Here is a 27,128-nt window from a genome sequence, read left to right as displayed (position 1 = left end):
AATATGAAATGGAAAGAATATGGCCTCACCCTATATAAAAAGGGGATTCTAAATTTTTACTTTCAAACTGGTCTCAGTAATGAACGTTTAAAGAATCCTTTGCTGGCTCTTTAAACGTTCATAAGCAAAACTGCGCATTTACAGTTTAAGTACACTTTTGAGAAATCTGCGAAACTACAGCTTTCAACTAAGCACTCAGTTCCGAGTTAAGAGTTGAAGTGAACCTTCTTTCTCTTGCTCAAAGAAATTTGTGTATATATTTGAAATTATGATAATAGACGACGTAATGCGGACTTCCCTGGGTTAATATTGTATACGTGAGCCCGTTCGCATGTATTCCTCTATCCTCATCACCCAGAAATATACAGGGCGACTCAGACGTGTAATTTTGTTTCCCAGCAGCAGCGGCAGAATGAAAATGCAGCCACTCATTTGCATTTCGATACCCTCCACCGTTCAATTATTTATAGTTTACGTGCAAGGAAGGCCGAACGAATACCGGGGGATGGTCGATTCCAGAAAACTGTTATCACCTACGGGGGGCACCCGCAACAACAACAGCTGGGAACAGTGGCTGTTGGAAGCCATGAAACGTGTGAAATATGCAATTCCCCCATACACATAAAAGAATGACTCAAAAAGATGGGAGAAACACGCGGGACATTTAATAAGAGCTTTAAGCTCCGAAAAAGGAACCCGAAATGCTTCCAGTTAAATTACGGACTGTTGCCACCCGTTGTCGGACTTTTATCGTCGTGGGCGTGCCCAGAAAGCATATGTGAGAGATCGATCATATGTTATATAATTACATATAGAGAGAACACGTCCAAAAAAAAAAATGAAATGTCTACGGCTGGTGTTCAGTTTGTGAACCATTCGGTCGAACGAGCTTGGTTCGATTTCCTGTAGCGGGAGTTGGCTGGAAGGGGGACATACTTTCCTCCTATCAAACAACCCCTGGGGCAATCTGAGTTCTCTCTTTTTCAATGGAACCCAATGGAAGAAGGGAGAAAGAATAGTGGGAGCAAGAGTATGTATGGTCTGAGTGATATCTCGACCACATTGGTGACCATTAGGTCGCATTCGTAGGGTTTGCTTTTCTCTCTTTTTTTTTCTTGTTGTACTTCTTTTGTACTTTTATGTCTTTCTTTGCTTAAACATGGAGAAAATAGGGAGATCTTTTTTATTTTATTTTTTTTCCCGAAAGTCCGGAAGTGCATTTTTTTCCTCCCTCTTCAGCCTGGAGCAATGTTGAGTCCTGGAAAATACTAGGGAAAAAGGAAGTACTGCGTCCAATGAAAGAAAGTGGAGAAGGACAAAATATATATATAGTTTCCTGTTTGAACTAAAAGTTTCGAAACTTTCAGCTTGTAAATTTTAAATTTATGAAGGTCTGGTTATAGATATCTTGCCAACATTGTTTGCTTTTGTACTTACATAAATACGGTATTTAGTTAAGTATTTATATCTCAAAAATAGTAAAAATGAATTTATGGCAAGATATATATTTAAACTTTTTTTTCTTATGCCTTGGTATCTACGGGCGAACTTGTCTAATTCGACATTAGTTGATAAGATATTTTTAGAAAATTGGAATGTTTGGATTTAACCTTGAGTTTTCTATTCAATTAAATTTTTAAATTACATGTTAAGCTTAATTTTTTTTCTAAATATTTTAGGTAATTCGAAGTTTATTCAAATATGTCATTTGCAAACTGTCTCTTTTCTCAGGATTCCTGGCTAACACTTCTTTCATCCTTTTCTTTGTTTTGTGATTCACTACTGATCTGTTTCAGAATATGCAGCCTACGTTAGACGCAAGTAAGACGTTAAGACGTTAAGTAAAACGCATTCCATTCTTTCATCTAACAAAAATAAAGTACAGCCGTTAGAGCTTAAAACATGTGCACTACTCAAAACAATTAAGGAATATGTATCACTTATTCAAATTTATGAAACTTACTTATTTACATTTACTGAATTTATTTATCTAAATCTATTAAAATTTAGTTGATGATTATACCATCTTGTGACGATTATATCACTTTGTGCACGGCTAACAATGTTCTTTATCAAACTTTTACTAATCAAAATATTTAAAGAAATAATAAATAAATAAACAAATAAAATATAAACCAGAAATTAATATTTACGAATTAAAATTTACCACAATTAATTAAAAACTGCGCTTTCGCAAACTATTTTCAGCAGTGTATTAGAGTTTTGAATAAAGTTTATTATACCATACGAATTTTCTAATTTAATGTCTCGTTACTCAGTTATTATTGGATAAAAAGTATTCGACGAAACCCAATATCTTTTAGAAAATGTTTCATATATGCATAACATTCTATTCCGCTCACTTCAATCTATTTAATCATTCTCTAAACTAAAATATATATTTTTTTATTTCCGATAGTATTGTTTCGATGTACCGAGTTTCCTCTTATATCAAGTTATTTGAAAACGAAAACATACTACTGTATATATATCGTCTAATTTATATTCCAACTATTCCTGAGTAATTTCAAAGCAAGTGATCGTACTTACATTCGTACAATTTCTTAGAGATTTCAAGAAAATGAGTTATATGTGTTCGAAACATAATGAAAACGAGAGATGAGTGAGTGTTTCGAGTGGCAATACCAGAATGACCATTTATTCGAAAATGCATTGCAACTAGTGTTTTATCGGATCTTGGATGACTTTATTTCACCCTCCAATATCAGATACAAATGCTACTACTCAGGAAACACGAGAGCTAATGTGTGTACGTGTGTGGTAATCCACGGATGGAATGTTTTTAATCATAATTGCTTTAATCTCTATCGCTCTCTCTCTCTCTCTCTCTCTCCCAGCCTTTTGGCTGGGTAAAATGTTTTAGAAATTCATTTCGAAACTCTCCAGCATAAGTGTCCGTTTATTTTGAAAGATCACCGCGGCTTAGTAGCGTTTTTCAACATGTACAAACGAAGTTCGCTCACCTGTTCACATCTGCAAAGTTGTAGTTGACCTACGGAAGCTGACATTGGTGAAGAAGTAGAGAAAATAAAGTCACATCGAAACTTCCGATAAAGATGACAAAAACGAATTTAAGAAAGAAACTGAGGTCTTTATTCCAACATCCGTAGTGGCTGGAAAAAAATGAGGCTGTTGGAGCTCGAAAATCACACATTTTTCATTCTTTAAATTAACTTTGAAGATTTTGGGAAATGTTTAAGAGCATCCAGAACAACGTAAATGAAAATTACAATTTTGCTAGTGAAATAGCTTTCGTGATTGTTCGCGTTTTATGCAGAGACGAGAAAACTGACATAGGATGCATATATGTTACGGTGAGTGTGATAAACCGGTTATTATGCATACGTGCCAATCGTCTCAGTAAGTTTGATGAATTTATCATTTTACCGACGAATATGAATAATATCCAAGTGTTGTTGGTAAATTTGATGAACACATGCAATTAATCGCCTTTGTCATCAATTATGCATAATACTTAGTAGTGAATTTAACTATGAAAAAAATTCCAAATGATTCTAGTATGTGTAATGAATGTAGTCGGATCCCGATACATTGATAACAAATTTTAAGATCATACCCCCGGTAAAATGATACATGTATAGATTACCACGCATATTACATAGTGCGATTTATCATGTTTACCAACGGCTTGAAACTTGGATATTATGCATAATCACCGATAAAAGTGATTAATTTAGGGAGATTTATCAAACTTACCAAAATCAATAGTAAGTACGCATAATAACTTGTGACTATGTATAATGACCTCATTTATCACATTTGCCGTAGCATGTTAAGTGCTAGCATTCGATTAAATGTTATGATTATTAAGAGCTTTTGATTATTTTTAATGAAGTTATAGCTATCATATATTGATTAATTCGATGACTCGAATATTGAATAATTTAATTTTTTGCTGTCTTCTTGAGACTCAAATTACCCTAGTTCGACTCAATTAGAAATTTACAGCATTTTTGTAATTTTATTCAAAATAATGCTGCCATCATCAGATCCCATCACCGCTTCCTCCTCTTGCATAGGACTCGGCCAAATGATATTGTATAAATAAATAAATAAATCGTAAAAACGAAATATTATAATTTATTCCTATAGAGTATTATGACATTATATTTTAAGAGGCATAATAGAAAATATAATATCTATATATATATATATAATTGATTTTCTGTCTGTCTGTCTGTGTGTGTGTGTTATTTATACAAATCTACAATTTTAGATCGATCGTCGCCAAATTTTGCATATATGCCAAATGGGACCCGACTTAGACGATAGGCTACTTTAAAAGTACGTCAGAGCAGAGCAAATGCCCCAAATGGGCAAAAAAAATGTCGGGCAACAATGGTTTTTGGGCTTCAACAATCACTTTCCGAACGTTTACTTTGGTTACCGTGGTTCCCTAGAAATACGTTTCAGACGTGTATATGCCTTTACAATGGTTTGTCATTTCTTCAACGCTGCCAATGTATGTATAATATTCATGCCTTTATAATGGTTTGCCATATTTTCAATACTTCCAGTAATGAGGTTTTTTGAATGGTGTCATAATGATCATCAGTATTGCTTTGAGGGTCAGGAAAAGGGTGATCCTCATAGAAGTCAGTGTTAAAATTGCCGATTTTAATGTAGAAATGCGGAAATTTGGTGGGGTTTTCTGTCACATCAATAATTTTAAAAATTGTATTAAATACTCCATTTTGAAATATTGAGTTCACTTTGAGAGGTATACGAAGCCCAGGAGATTAAATATGAAGTAATTAGCAGGATCTACTTTTGAGCTATCCATGTGATAACATTAATTTCAACTTCTTATTTACATCTTCTCAAGCATGAAAATGAAGTTTACCGTATTGTCTTTTGATATTCAACTGCATAAATTCATATAGTTTAGGTTGTTTTAAAATCAATTATGGATCCGTAAAAAGTAAAAAGAAAAATTCCACAGCTTTAATTAAGCATTTTTTGAAGCAGAAACAGGCAGAGATAGATAACTTAAAGTTCAAAGGGGGGAATTGAAACACCTAGCACCCTTTAAAAAAAGAAAAATATATATATTTACTTTTTTTACGTTTCTTTAAATCTAGATTTGTGTGTTCATGAGTCGCGCAGGAAGTCACCATATTGGTGAACTTAGACACGGTTTGCATGTCCCTCAAAGAAAGAGGGAGATATCACGTTATCCAAAAAAGCCTCATTGAAGAAAACCCGGGCAACGCCGGGTATTATAGCTAGTACCAAATAAAGAAGAAAATGAAAAGTTTTATCTGAATAATATTTCTATAAAATTCAGTGATTTTTTTCGAATTTCTTTTGTTGGCTTGAATTCAAAACAAATAATATCCTTTTATAAGGCTTTTTGTTTCACGGAACTTATTTTATTTTCCGCAGAAAAAAACACCAATATCTTAATTAGAACTATTAATTTAAAATATCAATAAGGAATTCATACTTATACAAAACATGGAAATATCTATTTGTTGATGCAATACGTTTTGAATCGATGTACAGAAAATTTCAAGAAATTCAGTTCGGTATTAGTGTGGAAGTTATTCAAGAAATTACGATGAGAATACATTCAAGTTGAATTGCAGAAGGAGTAATAAATGAATATTCTTTGAGATTTCAGACAATTTCGGTTCTAGCTACGACGAGTGTAAGCGTACAGGAATTATGGGAATTGTTTATTTTATTTCGAACGATATTGTTTGCGGTTGTTTTACTCTAGTTATAGATATCTTATCAACATTGTTTGCTTTTTTCTACTTCCATAAATACGGTATTTAGTTGAGTATTCATATCTCGAAAATAGTAAAAATTAATTTACGGCAAAAATATATGTACTTTAAACTTTTTTCCTATGTCTTGGTAGGTATTATAAATTTATAAAAGCATTCACGTGATTTGATTTTATTCGAAATAATACTCTTATCCTGAATACGAAATATAATTTATTCATGTACTATTTTGACATATTTTAAGAAGCATAATAGAAAATATGTCATACAAAGAAAATATTTTATCTTAATAAAATGTTAAGAAATTCGGTTAATTTTTAGAATTTCCTTTTGGCTAGAATCCAAAACAAATAATACCATTTCAAAAGGCTTTTAGATGTACGGAACATATATTCATGAAATGTACTCCGCAAAAAAAAGCAATAATTGAATTAAAATAATGAATATGAATTGGAAATTTGTACTTTTAGAAGAGATGAAATATATTTTTGCTTGTGCAATATGGTTTGCATTATTGTACAGAAAATAAGAAGAATTTCATTTCAAATTTCGGTATTAGTATGAAAATTATTTCAAAAACTACATTTGGAGTCAATTTAACTTGGATTGTGGAAAGAGTAAATAAATAAGTATTCTGTGAGATTTCAGGTAATTTCGATTCTTGTTCTGGAGAATATATGCTCCCAGGAATTATTTATTGTATTTTAAGCGACAAAGTTGTGTTTTTTTTATTTTGATTCTTGTATAATTTTCATGATATAAATGATATACGTATTTTGTTCTAATAAAATGTTAATTTTTTTTCAATTTTCGAGGTCATACAGTCATTATACAAGGAAGATAAAAACAATTGATTTCGAACTGTAAATGTAGTTTAATATTTATTGTAAAAATCACCATTGCTGTCAATTTACATTGAATAGGAGCATCAAATGAGCTAGAACTCAGAATAGATTTCAGACAATTTCGATTCTAGTTGTGAAGAATACGAATTTAAGTACAAAGGCCAAAAACCGAAAAATGCCCTACGAGATGGTTGAAAAAAGATGCCTAAAACAAATGTGAATGTCAAATATATCTAAAGCACAGCAACCAAATATAAGAGTAACTATCGAGAAAAAAAATTAATTATTATAATAAAATATAATACACTGCTCATAAAAAATAAATATGGTTATCTTATCCATGTGTAGATAGTTTCTCGATTCATATCATATATAATATTATGAATAAATCGCATACGGATATACGTATACATAAATTATAGGAGTATTATCGGAATTATTTACTGTATTTCTATAAGGATATTTTGCTCTAGATTTCTGTTTGTTAACCAGTAATTTTGTATAATTTTACCACGTAAATGAGATGTTTGTTTACTTTCTACTAAAATGTTAAAATTTCTTTATTCCTAAAGTCAATTTAGTCAAATTATTTTAAACCTTACGGTATGATAAAAGAAAAGCAGTTCTGTGACTTATTGTGACAAGTTTAGATGTCTTCAGTTGTATGGGGTCAAAATTTGCAAAATTTTCAAGTTTGAGAATATTAAAATACCTTAATATATATCTGATGACACTTTGCACAAATAAGTGGAATTGAATTTTCTCACTGGCAATGAAAATTTTCAGTTTGTTTTCCCTCCTCTGTTCCTTTTGGTTGAAACAGATGGTGTTTCAGCAAGAATAAATTATTTAACTTGGCAATAGTTTTACTGAACTTCCTAGTTAGCTAAAGCTCCCCTTGAAATACCTGGCTCATTCAACGGCCATATTTGAACAAAAGTGTGACGTCAGTATTATCCGTATGACTAACGCTATTTCTTATTTTACTCTCTTTTTTTCACGATTAGAGCGGCAAATCAGTTTTCTTATGAAAGGTAGTGAATGATGAGTCCGTTCTCTGCTATATGTCAGTCTTGCCTGAAGGCAGTAAAACACCATTGAACCAGAACGCATTCGAACACCATATAGAAAGTCATTTTACAAACTTTAAAGCATTCATAATAATCCACAAAGTGAATAATCCAATAAGTCAACTACACTAATTGTCAGAACCAGGCGGCGGTCCAGTTTTAACCGTATTAGCGACCCGGTGGTTGTGGCTGGAGTTAGTTTTCTGCGGTTTTTGAACTTCTAGGAGCGAATACAAGCTTGTCTCTCATTTGAAAAAAAAAAAAAACTCTCCGCAGAGAGCAGGTAGACCTACAACATGATACATGTACTTACATAACATGAAAATTCAAGCATTGACGTACTTCACTTTAAAATGTGCATGCCGGATGGCAGCACCAGCAAGAACACGATACAAGCGTATCTCTGACAATATGTGCATGTGTGTGAAGTGAATACGTTAGGGGCTACATATACACCCAGACCACACATTCCAGCATATACCGATCCGTTAGAATTGCGCAAAGGAATGTATGCGAGTTGCATATACGGTAAAGTAGTAAGTAGTTGTCTTCAACCAGCAGAAGCAGACGTGACGTTTTAAACGATCGTTATAAAAGTCAGGAACGTCAATAAAATCGCAGATTGTATTTTTGAAGTACTTCATTGCACTGTACTCTGTGACAGCGGTTCCCAAATATTTTTAGTCGTGGAACGCCCGGATAACTTGGTATCTGCCAACCCTCCCCCCACCCCCACTTTCAGTCGTGGACCCCCGAAAATCTTTGTTGTGCCATGGGTCTCCCATTTATAGCAGCGAAATCTGCGCTCATGTCACAGCGAGACAATGGAGGGTTGTCTCGAATAATGTTCTCGAACAATGGAGGGCACTCTATCCAGTACTGGTAAATTTGATACGTGATAGCAATGGCAAAATAACTGAAACAGTGTTTCATATTCCTATCGAGAGATGTCGCCAAACTACAAGTTTTGTCAAATCGTAACACTATTACTAGTACAGTCTCTCTACCAAAGTTTCAGCGGTGCATAATGTGCTTTAATTTAATTAGAACCTTTCTTTTAGATTTATACATACAGTAAAACTAGTGAGTGGGACACCTCTAAATCCTGGACACCTCCCAACATTTGACAGTTTTGAATGGAACTACAACCATGATCCTCTTATCCAGAATGTTCACAACCATATACCTTTTATCTTCGACATTTCTCTAACTTGGACACATTTTGATAGAATCTTAGGTGTTCAACTTGAACCGATTGTACTGTATATACATACAATATATTAATTTTTTTCAAATTCTTGGCGTTATTTTTTATAAATAATTTCGCAATTGGTGCGTTAACCCCCCACCCCTCCCAGTCACCCACCGATTCTGAACCTCTGTTCTATAACATAGAGAAAACACTGAAACTGCGACTGACAGAAAACATTATTCTGCAAAAACTTCTAGCCCTCGATTAGTCATATTTATATAGTTTGACTACATCCATCCATCAGCACTCATCATCCACCAGCCACAAGAAAACAAAACAGCACGAGATCCATGTAGAGCCCATATTTATAATAACGCCCAAGTCCAAGAACGATCCTGTTTTACGTGCATTTCACTTTTTAAAGGAGACTGATGGAAACAAGGCCATGGAAAGAGACTGCAACCTACTATATATATATATGAATTACCGTGAGGCTTTCTCTTCAGACATCATGCAGCTGGCAACTGCAACATCACGCGAGGACCCCCCCCCCTCCACAGTCTCCTTTTCGAAAACTTTTACTACAACTACGCACGCAAACAATCGCACATGAACATGAACATATGTACAGCTCTTGAGAAAGGTCATGGCACACGCAAAGGAAATTAGATTTGAAATCTCACGGGAAGCAAGTTCTTTCCGAGAGAGTCATATACACACATATATACACACACAAGACCAAAAAAATATATTGCTATAAGTCAAAATAATAACGTCCCGATATGAATGTATTTTTAATAAGCAGGTGTTACAGCACACATATAAATATGGGCCCCCCCCCCCTTTAGTATGTTTGGCGTACTTGTATCAAGTATTTATTCGGGCCATTTTATTATTCACCGGGATTAAATTTATGAATAAATTACGGTACTTTAATATGTTTTAATATGAAAATTCCAGTGTGGTTTGCGTGTGTGGAATGTAAATGGGAACATTCCTCTATATTTAGTACACTTTGATAGCAAAATAACTTCATCCAATTTGGGTGGGGCAAGATGTTAAGGGGACGTTCTAACTATACGGCAGTCGATCGAGAATATTTTGCTTTCTGGATAGGAGGGGATATTACTTGCACGTGAAACCTCAACAGTCACGTGCTATCCTTGCTTGTTTAAACCGGAAAAAAAATATATCCGAGCTATTTTCAGCAAAGAAATAAAGGCCTCCAACGAGAATTTATAACGACGAAATATTTACCTTGTTTCTGGGGGTGAATAGTTTTTACTTTAATTTGAAGGCGATTTGGGCAATAAGTGTGTAGTGTAACAAAAGAATTGAAATTTCGATGGTCTACTATATAGTGCTGAAGGGAAATATTAAAATCTAATTTCGGCAACACATATAAATAAATAAAACGATGGTGATAATAATTTTATTTTTGACAATTGTTATCCATGCAAAATGATGATTGGAGAAAGTATGGAAATTAAAAACTTTCATACGCTCGATAATGTAGAATAGAGATGTTATAAAATCATCATATTCGATCCCTCGATCCCTAAAACGTTATACCGACGTTTGTATGTGTAATATGTATATATATTGACCCGGGTGATCCGGCCAATGTCCGAAATTCTGGCCATCGCCGGTCGATCCCTATACAACCCAATCACTAAGATATCGATATTGAGATTCAGATTCTTTTTATCGTTAGGGTTTTGCCATAGATAACCATAATAATTATGAAATTATGATCAGCTATGGTTAATTATAAACGTCCATAATTATCGCACAAAAAATACGTCAACGTGTGATTAACCCGAATTATAACTTCAAAACCAAACCATTCAGTTCGAAGTTGGCCACTTTATGAACTGATATATATATATATATATATATACATATCCCATGCATATACTTGTCTGTTTCACATGTTATGTAATGAGAGTAAACAAATTTTGCAGACGTGAAAATAATTCAAAATAGTTTTCTAGGGAATTTCATTTTGTGATCTTTGGCAACAAAATATGTAGTGATGTGTGTTTTTTAAACGGAATTATGTTAGTCGAGATCATTTCCGGAATTAGCTTCTCCTCACGATTGATTTTATTGCGAGGAAAACAGCTATACAGGTTTATTCTTTTTCTTTTTTTAAACTATTGCAGCTGTCATTTTACCCATTTGTGACCGCTCTTACAATTCGAGACCAAATCGCACAATTTTTTTATATGATGACTATCTACATAAATAACATATTTTCGAGGTTTTAGAAAATTGGTCATGAATTTAGTATGTTTCTCTTCGCAATTAATGTAAACTTCCAATTAATTAATTTTCTAGTTAAAGGTAATATATGTAAATATGTAAATTAATTATCTTAGTTTAATCAAAGTTATCAATAATTATAATTTTAGGTAACCGCATGTACCACGTGACAAAACAAATTTGGGGAAAAAATATCCCTTTTTCTCTATTTTGAAAAAAAAATATTTCTGTTCAGATCATGGACAAGAAAAAAAATTGAAATAGAAAATCGGAATAAAATTTCTATACACTTTTGAAAAATAAAAAAAAACCGAATTTCATTGCAAAAAATTTGAAAACAAACTATGATACTCACCAATTCGTGTCAAGAAAACATTCATTTAATACAAAAATATGAATGAAAAGTGTTTGAAATAAAAATTACAACGAAGTGTCGCTCAAATTCAACGTCAGTCCAAAATCCGCCATTGCAACCATGAAATATGAATGTATCAAACAGATAATGTTTCGATATTGTTTAAGTCTGGCTAAACCAGGACATAAGATCGAAAATTTCTTTACCCAGATAAATTCTTAAACAGGAAATATAAACAACTCATAAAAGTAATTAAAACTCAAGTGATTAAAACTCATAAACGTCCGATAATATCATCGATTTAATTACAGCTATGAAATGCCGGAAATCGGATTTGTTTTAGGAAATATTATTCTAATTATCAAAAGGGCTCTTGATAAATAACAAGGTTTTTTTTTTGTTCTTAAAATTTCTGATTAAAAACAGAATAAAAATAAAGTTCACAGCAGGAAAGATGCGAGAAATTTGAATATGAAAATATGAAAATGAAAATACGGAAATATTTTAATATTGCTAATTTGACATTTCAAAATAAAGTGTTCAGTAAAAGTACGCCAGAGCAGCATTTTGAGAAATATTTTCTGGAATTTCGCAGGTTTCAAATGACTAATAATCATGAAACCATTCAATACAAATATATTCGGCTTGAAAAATAGTCATTAGGAAAAACCCTTTTCCGAAGCAGTAGCGTAATATATGAGAAAAGATTTCCGTCGTAAAGAGCCATGATGTAATGAAATGGGAATTCATTCACGTTTCGTAATCATCTAGGTTAGCGTAATTACTAATATTCTTCTTGGCTTCACTCCTGAATATTTATTTTATTATTATTGAACCATTCATTTCTTAACTTTGGAGATGGACTCAGACACGCTGTGTATGAATCAAATCTAAAGTTATTGAAATATATAAAATACTCATGATTTCGTAAGTGAGAAAATTTTGTCATGGTTGTATAATAATGAAACTAAAACCACATTTGAAATTACTTTTCACACCATCGGTTCAAACATTTTTCAAATATAATAATTTATTATGGTAATAAAATAAAATGTAGCCGTTGGAGTTTTTAACATGTATTAGATTTTCAATCAAATTTTGTCATACCATGTGAATTTTGTAACTTATAGTCTCATCGCTCAATTATTGTTGAAAAAAAGTTATTCGATGAAACCGAAACTTTTTAGGAAACTTCTGATACATAAAATTCTATATTCCGCTCACTTCAATCTATTCAATTATTCTCTGAACTAAAAATGTTTTTTTATTTGTATTTCGATAACATTGTTTCAACGTACTAAGTAGAGTTCCTGTTATTCAAATTTACTTGAAACAAAAATGGATCATATGTCGCGCGTCTAATTTATATTAAAACTATTCCCGAGTAATTTGAAAGCCTTCGCATGATCGCACTCGCTTTCCTAGTATTTACTTAGAGATTTCAATAAAATGTAGTCATATGCATTCGAAATATAATGAAAACAGGAGATGAACGAGTACTTCCAACGGCAATACCAGAATGACTATTTATTCGAAAATGCAAAATGCACTCTACAAATTTTCTGAGCACATGCATGAACAAATAACGTTCTCGAGAAATTTCCAAACATTTCGAGGAATATAGAATTTCGTCTATCGAGAAATTTTCTCCTCTTTCCAAAAACGAAACTACGATCGCAAGAGAGAGAAGGGAAGAGTCTGCCACGAGGGAAACTTTAATGACAAAATATATTATTAAGATATTATCGAAAAGATAACGTGAACTCATTATCAACGTGTTTGTATTTTCGGTTTTGTGATTATAGAATCGCTCGCTCAGATTATTATGCAATAAGTTTCCGGCATTCTCCACCCATCGGGAATTCATGGCACGATAATAATAATAATAATAACGACAATGATAATGCGTGAATATTTCTAGAAGCTATCTTAATATCACGGAACAGTTTTCTCTTGAGAAATTATCAATCCGTGACGGTGGGTAATTAGAATCACTTGCTATATCAAAAATATACTAAATATATAGTCTTGAATAATTTATGTTGTTAAAAAAAATTAACCCTTTCAGACCTGAATTAAATTTTCTGGAGCAAAAAATATTTTTCTATAGCAAAAATGAATTTATATAGAGCCTATATATTAACTATATGCAAAGAAAATGAAGCAAATTTAATTTGTAAAACAAATTACAGCTTTGTTCATTGAGATGGACACGGTCTCAACGGTTGCAAAATGTCTGTAACCTTGTTCTCGATGTCAGTTTAAAATACTGTATTCCGAAATGTAGATTCAAAAACAGTTTTATCTGAATTCAGTTTATATATACATAGTTGTAAAGACTACAGTTATTTCATCTGTGAAGAAAAAGTTGTGCTATTGAATATTGAATCTGTTTTTACGACCATATACTTTCAAGAAAATAGAGAGTATCTAATTTTTTTCAGTACAGATAATATTTTTTATGAATTTAATGCATTAACGGAGAGAATGAGGGTTGGTGCACGTTAATTTGCCAAAGAATACATTTTTCTGTTTTTCAGTTTTAAACACTATGAAATTTCCTTCATCTGATTCCTTTGGAGATTTTGTTATACCTTCACTCTAGAAGTATTTTTGAAATATTTTAATATAATCCACACTGACAGGCATTATTTATATGCTAGTGTTTTCAATTGAAATGGAAATATGTTTTTCACTTTTCTCAAAACAATTTTTTAGGTCACACAGAGAAATAATATATACTTTTTAAACATATGGGGGAGAGGAACTCGTGTCTCAACTGCGTGTCTTTCAGCACCAGAATGTTTCATACTTCATATATACTACATATATCATTCATACTATATATAAACTCCTGAAGGTTCTAATTGAGTTGTATAAAAATAGTCACACAAAATTTGAGAAGAAAATGAGGGTCTATATAAAAGTGAATAGAAATATTTCAAACTTTTCTCAAAGGCAAGAGAATTTTGAAATGGGAAAGCACGGGAATCCACGATAGTGGGGACCAACCCTCCCTCCTTAAACATGGAGTTCTCAAAAGATGGTTCGTGGCATGTTTTTCAGTGATAAACCATTCACTATATTTTCACTTTAATTTTATTTTTGATCAGGGGGATCAATAATCTCTTCAGTGTTTGACAAATGGGTCCTCAGGTAGGGGAGAAATTAAAGCACTTCATATATTCACTAAAAATAAAAATATTTGACTATAATCTCAAATTTCTCAATGTCTTGCATTATTGGAATAAATGTTTTAAAAATTGATCAGGACTCACCTGAAAGTCAGAATCGTGAGAGGACGGTACGATTTATGGCTGGATGGATCCGACATGGGTTTACCCCAGAAGTCATTCCAAACCAACTTTTCAATGGAGTTTTTGCCATTCACATCAGGATTAGATGTCACGGCAACAACGTCGTCGTGCACAAAATCTCCATGAAGGGAATTGATATAACAAAATATAGAGAATATAACTACAACGGTTATGAGGTTCCAATCAGTCGCGGTTGCTGAACACGATGATGCAGTCTCGGCACTGGTTTTCACGTTACTAGAGCTGTCCTTTAATTTACTAGAACTCTGTTTAAACGTTTGGTTTGTGCTGTTGCTATTATTATTATTATTATTTGAGCACGTAGTTTTAGTTTTTGAGTGAGCTCTCTTAGTTCTCCTGGACAACGTGCCGTTGTTGAAGTCCATCGAATCCAAATGCGTCGCCGATGCGCAAAGTTTCGAGTTGGAATCGGAGTTCTGGCAGAGGTATCCGAAGTGCTCTGCTCCGTGGTATCCATCGTCCACGACGTGGTCTTTGACGGTAGCGGTGATTTCGAATTTTCTAGTGAAGTATATATCCTCTTTTTCATCCTGACGTATATTATCGTTCCCGTCCAGAATTTCACGGGACGTCCCTCTGCCGGAGATGCTACACCTTTGCTGCTTGCCGTCACCTTCGAAGACGTATCTGAGTAATTTCATTATGTGTCGGCTGGCACTTCCTTTACCGTGTGACCCCTGCGCTTGCTGTTGTTGATGTGCGAGGGACCCGCAAGTCACCGGGACTTTTATACTGTTGGGAGTCGATGATCTCCATGACATATCGGAAAGAAACGGGAGTGGAAGGGGGAGAGGACAAGAAGGCGATCGTCAGAAGGTGGGAGCAGGGCAGAAACTCAACAGTAAAAATGGGGGGTAGAAAACAGCCAAGAGTGTTAAGAGTGACAGGGCGCGAGAGTTTGCGAGAAAAGATCCTTTTCCCAACTTTTCCTCGACGGCTCCCGGTAAAGGAATAGCCTGGAAAAGGAGAGAGGCACCAACCCTGGCTCGGTGGTGTGTGTGTGTCTGTTCTCCGCCACTTTCCGACTCCCTCTTCCCTGTCGAAGGTGGATGGTTGGGAAAAGGCGCCCCACTGTATCGATTCGTAGCAAAAGCGTGCGCGATAATTGGAGACTTGGTGGGGCGCTTGCCCCGTTTCTACGTCCGTTTGAGGTGCTGTCCTCTTCTTCTTATTCTCCTTTCTTATTTTCGGTCGTTTCTTTCTCCTCTTGGAACGGAAAGAATCTTCTCTTGGTCAAAGCTCAAACTCCTTCCTACTCTCCCGCACAACCTCTGTACTTATACCTATTCGCCCCCCCCGTCGTTGAAGTTGTGTGTGTGTTCGTTTCGGGAAGTTTCTGGGATGAGGAGATAGAGAGCGAAACGTCGTCGCATACAAGAGACATTTTCTCTCGACTCTCCTATTGTCTGTGATTGATGGTGTATGGGAGGAGTACTACTTGTCCTCTGCGGTTTCGAAGGACAAGATCTTGATCACGAGAATAAACATTAATCAGCTTGTTTTAAACAAGACATCGCCTCTTAACAGCTGACTGGTGCACACGCAATGAGCTTCATCCTAATCTCGAACTTTACGTGCACACACACACACGCATATACATTCTAACATTATCTATCTTTGTGCGTTCAATTTCTTTTGCTTTTATCTGTCCTTTTTATCTCTCTACCCCTTTTATATATCTCTCTCATTAAATGGCTGGTGTTAACACATTTGTCCCGCAACCAATAAAATTTAAATCCTGTGCGTGGATGGGATTTTGTTTGGAATGAGGTGATAATGTCCCCACTTTTTCCTTCCCAAGTGGGATCATAATGACCAAATAATAACAAAAGGAAACAAAAAGCGCGGGTAATTAAATGTACCTTATAATTTTCGGTTAATACTTTTCAAATCCGAATTTAAGAATTTACAATATTTATTTTAGGTATTATCCTCTTAATACGTAATCATTTTTTGAAGAAATTTGTGAATGATTGAAACTGGTGTTTTTTTAGGAAGGTGTTAGAAAGGCATGCATACAGGGTCAGGATTACCCCGACGGATAATCTCCGTTACAGGGCAAATATCTTTTACCTGGTCCCGTGGATTAGGACATTAATGTATTTCACTTCCCGTTAGCGGGAAGTGAACACTCTCGATAGCGGACAATAAATCCCTGCAAACTCCTTTTAAGGATTCAATTCATCTCAATTTACAGACCATATAATGCTCTAGGACGGTGAATTCGAATGGTGATATTGGTTTTGTTTTTGATACGTGTGATAAAAGCCAACATTACAAGATTGCAAATACAAATACAACAACTACAACGCCACAACAGGCAAATTGCCCAACGAGGTGGCTGACTTAAGAACATCATGGATCCCCGAGCCATTTTTTGGAGGCCCTACCTACTACTGCTACACCACACATGTACATTGATTCGCAGTACGTATCATTTTCAACGACTGGTGATTTTTCAGCAATTTCAGCAGTAGTTGAGAACTTCCCTTGCCTTTGACAATTTCTTTAACTGTAATTGACTGACAACTTTACTTGCATTTGATCGTTTTTTACTGTACTTGGCAACATTACTTGAATTTTGACCTTTTTTTACTGTAATTTATTACTGCCGCTGTGGAGGCCGAGTGGTCATAGTGACGGACTCGCATCGCAAGAATCCGGGTTCAAAGCCCACCAGCGGCACAGTGGTGGTCGGCTGAAGTTGGTTTTCTGTGGTTTCCAACTACAAGGCGCGAATGCGAGCCGATCTCCCCATTGAAAAGTCTAGCCACAGAGAGAAACAAGTCTACAACGTAACAAATATTCAATCATTACACTTCACTCACAATTTGAAGTATAGATGGCAGCACTGAAATAGCAAGCACAACACTAGCTACACACTCAGACTGTTAAGTGCATTCACTTTGTTCCAGACTCTGCCACGAAGCTGGGCTGGTAGAGATCTCGGCAACGGGATAAGTCCGGTGGCAAAGCCCCTGGCGTTCGTTCATTCATTCATTCATTCATTGTAATTGGCAACTTTACTTACATTTTGATATTTTTTTACTGTAATTGGCAACTTTACTTACAATTTGATATTTTTTTGCTGTAATTGGCAACTTCACATACATTTAATAGTTTTTAGCTGTAACAGTACTTTACTTGACTTTGCCAATTTTTTTTGGCCGTAATTGGCAAGTATACTTGCATTTGATCATTTTTCTACTGTAATTGCGGCTTTACTTTACTTGCATTTGAAAAATTTTCGATTGCAATTGGAAACCTTACTTGTATCTGACAATTATTTTGGTTATTACAAAAGGATGTTCCATATGGGTCCCGTATAATTGTGAAGTAAATATGATCTGCCTAGGAATTTATCATATGATTATTAATACTTTTCCACAGGAAAACTGCTCGCAGGCCGGATGAAGCCTCTTGGATGGCCGCATTTGGCCCGCGGCCTGAGTTTGTGCACCCCTGGTGTAAAGAGTGTTACTTCTTCCAATTGAAATAGCGTCATCTATCAATCATCAAAACTATATAATAAATATCACATCGATTTTCTCCAAATTATTCTATACACTGATGATAAAATTTACTTATTTGTTACTTTTACGAATTTATTTATATGTTTTGAATCTTTTTTTATATAATTAATATTTTATTGAGTTAAAAAGTATGAAAATAATTTACAATTTTGTTTCAACAAGTAGTCTGTCCATGAAAACAAAAATTTTGATAAGTTTACGCATTAAATCGGTATCATGACCCATCTCAGTAAATTGCAATATAGCGAAATGACCAGGTTTGGTGAAGTAACTACTGCCCGAATGGAATAGTGATAAGATGCTCGTCTTCCACTATGAAGGTTGCCATCGAGGCCCATGGCTTCGAATTTACGACCATGCGGAATTCATGACAGAATTATGCGTATTTTGCATGCTACTGGTATTTAAATCTGTCTTCGATATTTCGTTGTGAAAATAATAAGTGCCTGAATTTTCATTTTATGTAAATATCGTTTTGAAGATCTTCCCACTCTCTGCAGACAGACTTATTTCAAATGTCGACCGGCTAGCATTCAAGCCTTGAAGTTGGAAACCCGTAGGACCAACTTCAATTAATTGAAATATTCTCCAAGGTATTGATAAATATTCGAGTATTCGTGAAAATTTTTTATCTTGTTTGCTTGGTGTTTCCAAGCAATTAAGAAAATGAAATATTTGTGAAATTCATTCAGCTTTTGATTTAATAACTACAGCATTTTTCAAGAATCTAAATTATACAATTAAAAAAAGGGAAGAAGCGGATATCAGAAACTGAGCTTTGTTTTACTAAAGTTTGTCTTATGAACATTTCTACAAAATTTTAGAAATTATGGGGAATCATTAGGCAGTTTTATTATTTTGATTGTATACATAATTCAGCAAACAAGCTCTTAAATATTTTTCGCGTTTAAAGTTTTCCATATGATTAATTTTATAACTTTCTTATAACTTAAAAAGGCCAAAGAGAATATTTCAATATTTGAAATATTTAATATTTCAATATACAGTTTGTATTGACTTGGATGCTGTCTATAATCAGGTCAAATCTCTCCAAGCTAAACTGCATAGCTTTTATTTTGAATGTTTCTTTCGAATTTTCTTAATCTGGTGCTGTTCTGTGCATCTTCGTACACGTAAAGTTCAAGCAGCTCTCAAAAAATTACACCAACAAGAAGCCAACTTTTTAATAGTTAAAAAAGTATTGTACGGATGTAGCTATATTTTGTACTACAATGACAATAAAAGATGTACTTCTCTCTAAAATATAAGAAAAATTTGGAAAAGAAATTGGTATAATTTTTTCTTAACCACGTATTTGCCATTTCTATTCAATAATACATAGGATAAGGAAAGTCCCTAGGCTATATTCATTTTACTGGTGACCCGTTGATCCTAGAGGCATATTTGCAATTACAAAAAGTATACAAATAATGTGTAGACTTCAGGTACGTCATTCATGCTGCAAGGGGTTGTAAGGTTATTAAAATACAGAAACTAACTTTATATACGGATATCATGACCTCAAAAACCCGCAGTCAGAAAGTTGGTGCCCTCTCTCTTCTGAGGCCAACAAAAAACCCCACGTTAGTAAGTGGAATATTCACTGAAATATTCGAATTCAAAAATTGAATAAAATTGGTAAAGGACAGCATAAATAAAGGAAAGTTGCTCTAATTGCGTTTTTGAGGACAGTTGTCCGTATAAAAAAGTATTTTTTTTCTTTTGTATTTTAATGGCCCCTTGCAACATGAATGACGTACCTGTGTCCTACAAAATACTGACTTATTTGGATACTTTTTTCTAATTGGATGTATGGCTCTAGAATCAACGGTTCACCGTAAAAATGTGGCCTAAGGACTTTCCTTACTGCTCTGCATACGGGACCATGGAGTCATCGCCATGGTCGAGGCAGAAATACCTAAATAAACTACGAATTTACATATAATACAAATACAAAAAGAAACAAAAAAAAAGCCTACAACATATTACAGCTTCACTGTACTAGAACCATAATTTCTGAAAGGAATTTTTCAATGTATTATAAACATTTATCGACCTTTATATTTTTTACTTTACTTTCATTATTTTTCTACATTTTTTTTTTCTATGTAAGCGAATACTCATTAAAGGATAAAAGTGATTCGAAAAGGCCTGGGTTCAATCCTGCCTTTGTGTGTGAGGTATTCCCTCTTTTCTCCCTGGATATCTCTTGTTGAATAGAAATTCGTTTCGCTTCAAAGAGTCGCTTTGGGTTGGGATGGACGCATGATCGGATATCAATGGACGTAAAAATTCCACCAAGTGTCGATACAGTAAGAGGTGTTAAATGGCCTGTGAGGATGAAAAGTGACCGTGTGTTATTCACGATCATAATGGTGATGGCGAGTCAAACCCTACGAATTACGCTTTCTGATGATATATATTGCTGGGAGTATTAGAGTCTTCCATACAATCAGAATGACCTTGTGCGTTTTTGAAATACTGCGTTGGTGATATGGTTCTTCTGTGCATTCCATCCTTAAAAGAAATACTTCAATCGAGTTACTCCAATTATCCAAAAAATCATGCGCATAATTGAAAAAAAATAACTCAAAATTCACTTGTCAATCAATCCAAAAGTAAAATAGAAAGACTTGCTCACCAAAAATGTCATAAGGATTTGAGACTGCTTATAGCAAATGTGTCATATAAATATACAACCTCTGACAATAAAGTTCTGTGAATGAAGTCAGAACGGCCGATCTGGCAACGCTGGCGAAGCAAAACGCTGCACATGCATAGCGGCAGGTGTTGACCAGCTGCCACCACTGTTGTTCAGTTGAGCGTCGTTTGTGTTCTGTGAAAGACTCGTTTTGCAAAGTGCTTGTTTAGTGCGTTGGTTCTTAACTGAGAACAGGAAAATGAACGAACAAAATATCAATTTAAAGTTTTGTTGGGAACGACGATGAATGCTGCAAGGTACATTGAAATTTTGACCCGTTTCATGAAACTTCTACGCAGGGTACGACCTCAGTACGCACAACAAGGTTCATGGTTTCTTGTTCACGACAATGCTCGCCCTCACACAGCCAATATCGTCAAACAGATCTTGGCAAAAAAGGGGGTGGTGCAAATTGAACATCCACCATATTCGCCAGATCTCAATCCTCCAGACTTCTTCCTATTCCCACGACTCAAACTCGCTTTGAAAGGAAAGAGATTTGACGATATTCCTGACATCCAACGAAACGTGACGAGGCTTTTGAACTCCATCCCAAAAGAAGACTTCTTGCAAAGTTTCCAGGACATGTATAGGAGATCTCAGCGGTGCATTGTAATGGGAGGTGACTATTTCGAAGGACAATATATAAGGTAACTTTCGTTAACATTTCATCTACGTTAATGTTACAGGAATATTCACCGAACTTTATTGTCAGAGGTTGTACATTATATTAGTTAAAGTTAAGTCCTGTTCCTTGTCACTTTTGTGTGTCAATTAAATATTTTCTCCTCGTGGAAATATTTGAAATATTCAAGTCCCATTTTCTTTCATATTGTGATACAAGATAGCTCGGTTTTATGAGATAGTATTGACGAGTATTTTTGGCTTGTAATTTTTACTTGCCTCTGGCATGGATGTGCTATGGAATAATTTTTATTGAGCTTAAGGTGTAAATACTCGGTGGAGAACGAAGTTCTTGACAAAAGTTTATTGTTTGGAAAAAAGTATGCAAAAAAAAATATATTTTTTGGACATCTTCGAAAGTCTTATAAGATTATTCCCCCGTGATCCCACCAGACAGACAATATGACCACCTTCTTTCGTGTCAGTGTGCGTCTGGCGACCTTTTTTGCCCTCGCACCGGCCAATTTACAGCTGGATCTGGCACTTACACTGGACTCTTCTAAGACGGAATTAATCACGATTGCAGCCCTGACAACACAAAGTTCCGGATTTTAAATGGAACCAAATGATGTGATGAATTTTAGATTTTTCAACAGACATTTTAGAAGTCTCGTGCTGCACCTAAAAGTTGCAGACAGCGAACAAAATTTTGCTCACTAGTAGAACGCACTTTAACATTTAAAAAACGATCGCGATTATAAGCACGACTACTGCAGCTCGTCTGGCGCTGCCTATGATTTCCCCGGCAAGAACTTTGTTCCCCACCCAATACTAAAAAAAAAGTAATTGATTTCAGATTTTGACACTTCTCATGCAGGTGATTTTCAGCTCTAACGGTAAATGTGTTTTACCGTTTCTTCCAGTCGCAACACTGGTGCAAAATTGCAACCCTGTAAGAAAGAGATTATTCTGTTCACACATCCTTCTCTAGCTTTCGTTTTTTCCCGTATTTTTAAAAATGCAACAAATATTCCACATTCGGAAACTTTCGGCAGTTGAAGAACGAGTTTTAAATTCCAGTCAAATAAATATGGACTGAGATGTATCTCATCTCCACCTTTCGATGCGTTAATGAAAGTTTGCACAGTATGGATTTTTTTGAATGAAAATAATCAAAAAGTTATGATTATATATACCTTATTTTTGGACGTATCTGCTGTGTCACTGAAGATTTCATTGGCTTGCGGTGCTTTTACTGATGCGTTTACACTTTTTTTTTCTTTTCCATACACGAAGGAAATCCGGAAAATTGGCTGCGATCATTACTTTACATCGGTCATACATGAAATGTTGATTAAATTGCATTCAAACTATTCTGAATTGGTTCTCGCAGTAGCAGTTATTTTTCGAAGTTTTCATTTCATCGGTGCTCAGTTATTACTACTCAGTTATACTCATTATACGGTGCTTAGTTACGGTAATCAGGTAAAAATGGTCATTCTGATAAATGTAAAGCATTGTTAACACTTCTAATGCAGGCGAATTGCAGCTTTAAGGGTAAAAGTGTTATATCTTTTCTACCATACTCAACACTGGCGCGATGGTATGATTTCACAAACTTTTTATTCCGCGAGCAAAACATGTGCTATTTCCGCGGTTCACGGGTCAGAAACCTGTACCATAGAATCTCATTTTACTGAAAATCTCCATCTATAATTTCGGCCGTACCAATTTTCTTTTATAAAATGTTCATTTTTCCCTTAAATAACGAAGCTTAGTTGAATTTTTTAAATAAAAAATTACGATTATTTTTTCATCAATTGCAGCCTTTTAATTCTCGCCACTGGTTATTTTTCTGCAATTTTAGCCATTCAGCTACTTTACTTACCTTTGACAATTTCTTTTTGCCTGTAATTGGTAATAGTACTTGCCTGTGACTTTTTTAGCTATATTTGAAAAACTACATGCATTTGATAATTTTTGGCTATAATTTGCAACTCTACTTTTATTTTACAATTTATTTTGACAGTAATTGGCAACCTTACTCACATCTGGCAAATCTTGTTATTTTAATTTCCAAATTAATTTGCCCTTTGGCAATTTTTTCAGAGTACTTGGAGGTATCACGAATGAATTCTAATATCCCATATTTTTATAAAGGAAATATGGTCAGCCTAGCATTTATCGTGTTATGCTAATTGATAATTTCCTCTTAGGTTATATATCCACGGAATGAGGATTAAACACATCGTTGGGTCGTAAGTTGTGTAGCCATGCTATAAGAGATGAAATTATTCCCTACGGCACACCCTCATCTCGCTCGCGTTCTTGCTTTCTCTATTCTCATCTCTCACTCTCTCATCAGCAGATCTATATCTAAGTATTGTACACCATATATACTTATATTTTTTCATCAACTTGAAATAGAAAAGAAAAAGAAGACCTAATCCGAAAATCAGAAAACACGTTTCTTTCTCTCCCCCCCCCCCTCGTTTAAAATATGAGACAAAGGATTCTGCACTCGGCAACTTTCTGCAGCTGAAGAACGAGTTTTAAATTCCTGTCAGACGAGATCTCAGTTCCCTCGCTGGTGATAAATTTATGTTCACACACATCCAGAATTTGTAAACATATTATCCTTGTTTAGTTTATTTGACTTTGTATATATATATATATATATATATATATATATATATATATATATATATATATATATATATATATAATAATATACAGGGTGATTATAAAAAAACTATCCCGACATATGGGCTCCTAACTATCATACCATTCACAGAAACTGAATGAAATTTTGGCATAAGGTATTTTGAGGTATGCGCTCCAGAATGATATGGAAAACAACAGTGTCACTCTAACAGTTACGGTTACAGTGAGAAAATTTCGAAAATATCAAATGGCAACACCAAGTTTTTTGTATTGGAATGTGATCTCCATTGTGAAAAACCCTAAATAGCGTTCGAACGGCAACTGTAGCATGAAAATCACCGGCGGTAGATAAGCTGAAAGTGAGGACAACCAATAAGGACAGAGAAGCAGCATAAAATAAAGCATTTTATTGTGTTTCACAAATTTTCCACATGACCTTGTGGAGGACTAATCAGACTGGGATCTCAGCCGAAGAAACGGTCTGACGAATGAAACGAACATTAATGCTCTGGTAAAGTCACGGCAAAGTCCTTTTTACTTTTTCCTTGCCTAGCTCCGGGGATTTTCGTGCTATAGGTGCCATTCCAACGCTATTTAGTGTTTTTCAGTATGGAGATCGCATTCCAATACAAAAAACTTGGTGTTGCCATTTGATATTTTCGAAATTTTCTCACTGTAACCGTAACTGTTAGAGTGACACTGATGTTTTCCATATCATTCTTGAGCGCAAACCTCAAAATACCTTATGCCAAAATTTCATTGTTTCTGTGAATGGTATGGTAGTTAGTGGCCCATATGTCGGGATAGTTTTTTTATAATCACCCCGTATATATATATATATATATATATATATATATAATAAATATCGTTGTATCGAATGAATGGATGGGACAAAAAGTTATATTATTCATTTTGGTATCATATAAGCACAGCAGCAATGAAAACGCATTAGGTTCGAAAATGATAATGGAATTGTAATGAGTAATTACTAGTCGCAAATATGTACCAAATTTTTTAACATCAAGGGTTGAGGTCAAACGCAAATTTTGCTAACGAAAAAACAAATATTTTTTAATATTTCTTTGCAGAAAAGAGAGAGGCGGGCCGAGCCAAGTTCTCGGACGTTAGATTGTTGGGATATCGTTATATCGGTGTGATTGATTGTTCGGCCATCGTTATATTTGAATTATATGAATATCGTTGTATTGGATTATTTGAATATCGTTGTATTGGATTATTTGAATATCGTTGTATTGGATTATTTGAATATTGTTGCATTGAATGCTTTGAATATCGTTGTATTGGAACTCTTTGTATATCATTATATTAGATGAAAATTCACATGTGATGAATAGCAAAAAAAATTGGGACTCATCATACCGTCGTAATAACTGGTCGCAATAACGTGTACTGCTTTTATAACCAACGTTGGCTGCATCAGATTTTAAATATAACAGTAAAACTCCGTTACAACGAGTACGGCTAATAACAAGAATTTCGATATAATGAGTTGTTTGCAGGTGATTTCCAGAGAGATCATGTTGCAGAAATACGTTCGCTTAAAACGAGAAGTTATAACGAAGAAGAATATAACGCTTATAACAACAGCGGACTTCTGTATTCCATGTGTTCGTGACATATTTTTTTCAAAATCATGGATAAAAAGAGATTAATTAAGATAGACTATCAAAAGTTGAAAGACTATTTTTTTTTTTCACACGCATAAATATAATACAAAGACATACCAAGGGCATCTCTCAAGGGACCTATGTCCGTCTAAGGCAGGTCCATGAAAACCACACTATGAAACGTTCATTGATAATTTTTTTCAAACAACAATCATTTTTTGCACGCGAGACCAATCAGATAGCGACCTACAGTTTATTGCCGATTCAGAACGTTAGTGTTTGACAACATTATCATTTTTTCATGTTTCTCCGAGCTATTAATTGAACAAAATTTCGATTATATTTATAGTATTTGTTAAAAAATCCCAAGATTTAAGACGCCATAAGCGAAGCGTCCACAAGTCGTTACAGCAATTAAGAACATATATTTCACGGCATCTGTATATTTTCGTATTGCATTCGTTTCCATCCAATGGTGCTTTCAAGCGGGAGATCTCTGTGGGTACATCACGTGGGCGGAATCGCAAGTTTTTACCCGATGAATCTGATGGGTTTGTGCTGATGCTGGCCATCGATGTTAATGTTATAGATCTCTGGTGAGTTGTCAGGGGTCCCTCGGAAAGGTAACAGCAGCTCTTCGATTTCCCATTTTTCTTCATGACTTACCGAACTTACTCATTAGACCCTTGAGAGCAATGCAGAGTCGCCATCCTCCATCCCTATCATCTCACGTTTCCCATCGTTCCCCCACACTATTTTTTTTTCTCTCGCTTTCTATTCTTTGCCATCTGTAGGGGAATGAATGAATGAATCGAGGGAATTCCCTACTCTACCAGCCAATGTGGCTGCTGTGAAAACGACAGAGGAAAAATCTACACTGGGTGATGGGAGTTTCATTCAAAAGAGCCAATGTCCCGAAACACTTTTTTTTTCCAAACGGTTTCCTCCCCGCTTCAAAAAGTCAGGGCACTGAACATTGCTCAAACACTCGATGTCCTGTCTTCGGCGTGATTTATGCGATTATTCTCCCGTGAGGTTTATTCGTGTAACCAAGCTCACACAAAGATCATGAACTATACTTTATTCAGAAACTTACATTTGCTTACTTGTTTTCTATTTGATTCAGAAGTGAACAGTTT

At 34.7% G+C, this 27,128-nt stretch overlaps 1 protein-coding gene across 2 annotated transcripts in view; it reads right to left on the bottom strand.

The window, feature by feature from the left end:
• LOC149075845 (protein O-mannosyl-transferase TMTC1-like) overlaps positions 1-15,843 on the bottom strand; it is a 198,467-nt gene extending 182,624 nt beyond the window's left edge. The window contains exon 1 of one of the 2 annotated variants that reach the window (XR_016194023.1): positions 14,780-15,688. Coding sequence is in view for 1 of the 2 variants with exons in the window: in XM_089243364.1 (XP_089099490.1) it covers positions 14,780-15,600 (821 nt within the window). In the remaining variant the exon portion in view is untranslated. Of the gene's footprint in view, positions 1-14,779 lie in introns of both variants that reach the window. The other variant, XM_089243364.1, reaches the window with a different exon arrangement.
• Positions 15,844-27,128: the final 11,285 nt, after the last annotated feature.

The sequence above is a fragment of the Pholcus phalangioides genome, unplaced genomic scaffold, assembly GCF_987345545.1.
Source record: "Pholcus phalangioides strain wild (caught in Gottingen) unplaced genomic scaffold, Ppha-v1.0 ptg000015l_1, whole genome shotgun sequence".
NCBI classification, from domain to species: domain Eukaryota; kingdom Metazoa; phylum Arthropoda; class Arachnida; order Araneae; family Pholcidae; genus Pholcus; species Pholcus phalangioides.
The sequence above is the reverse complement of the archived record's forward strand: the minus strand, read 5'-3'. Positions and strand labels throughout refer to the sequence as shown.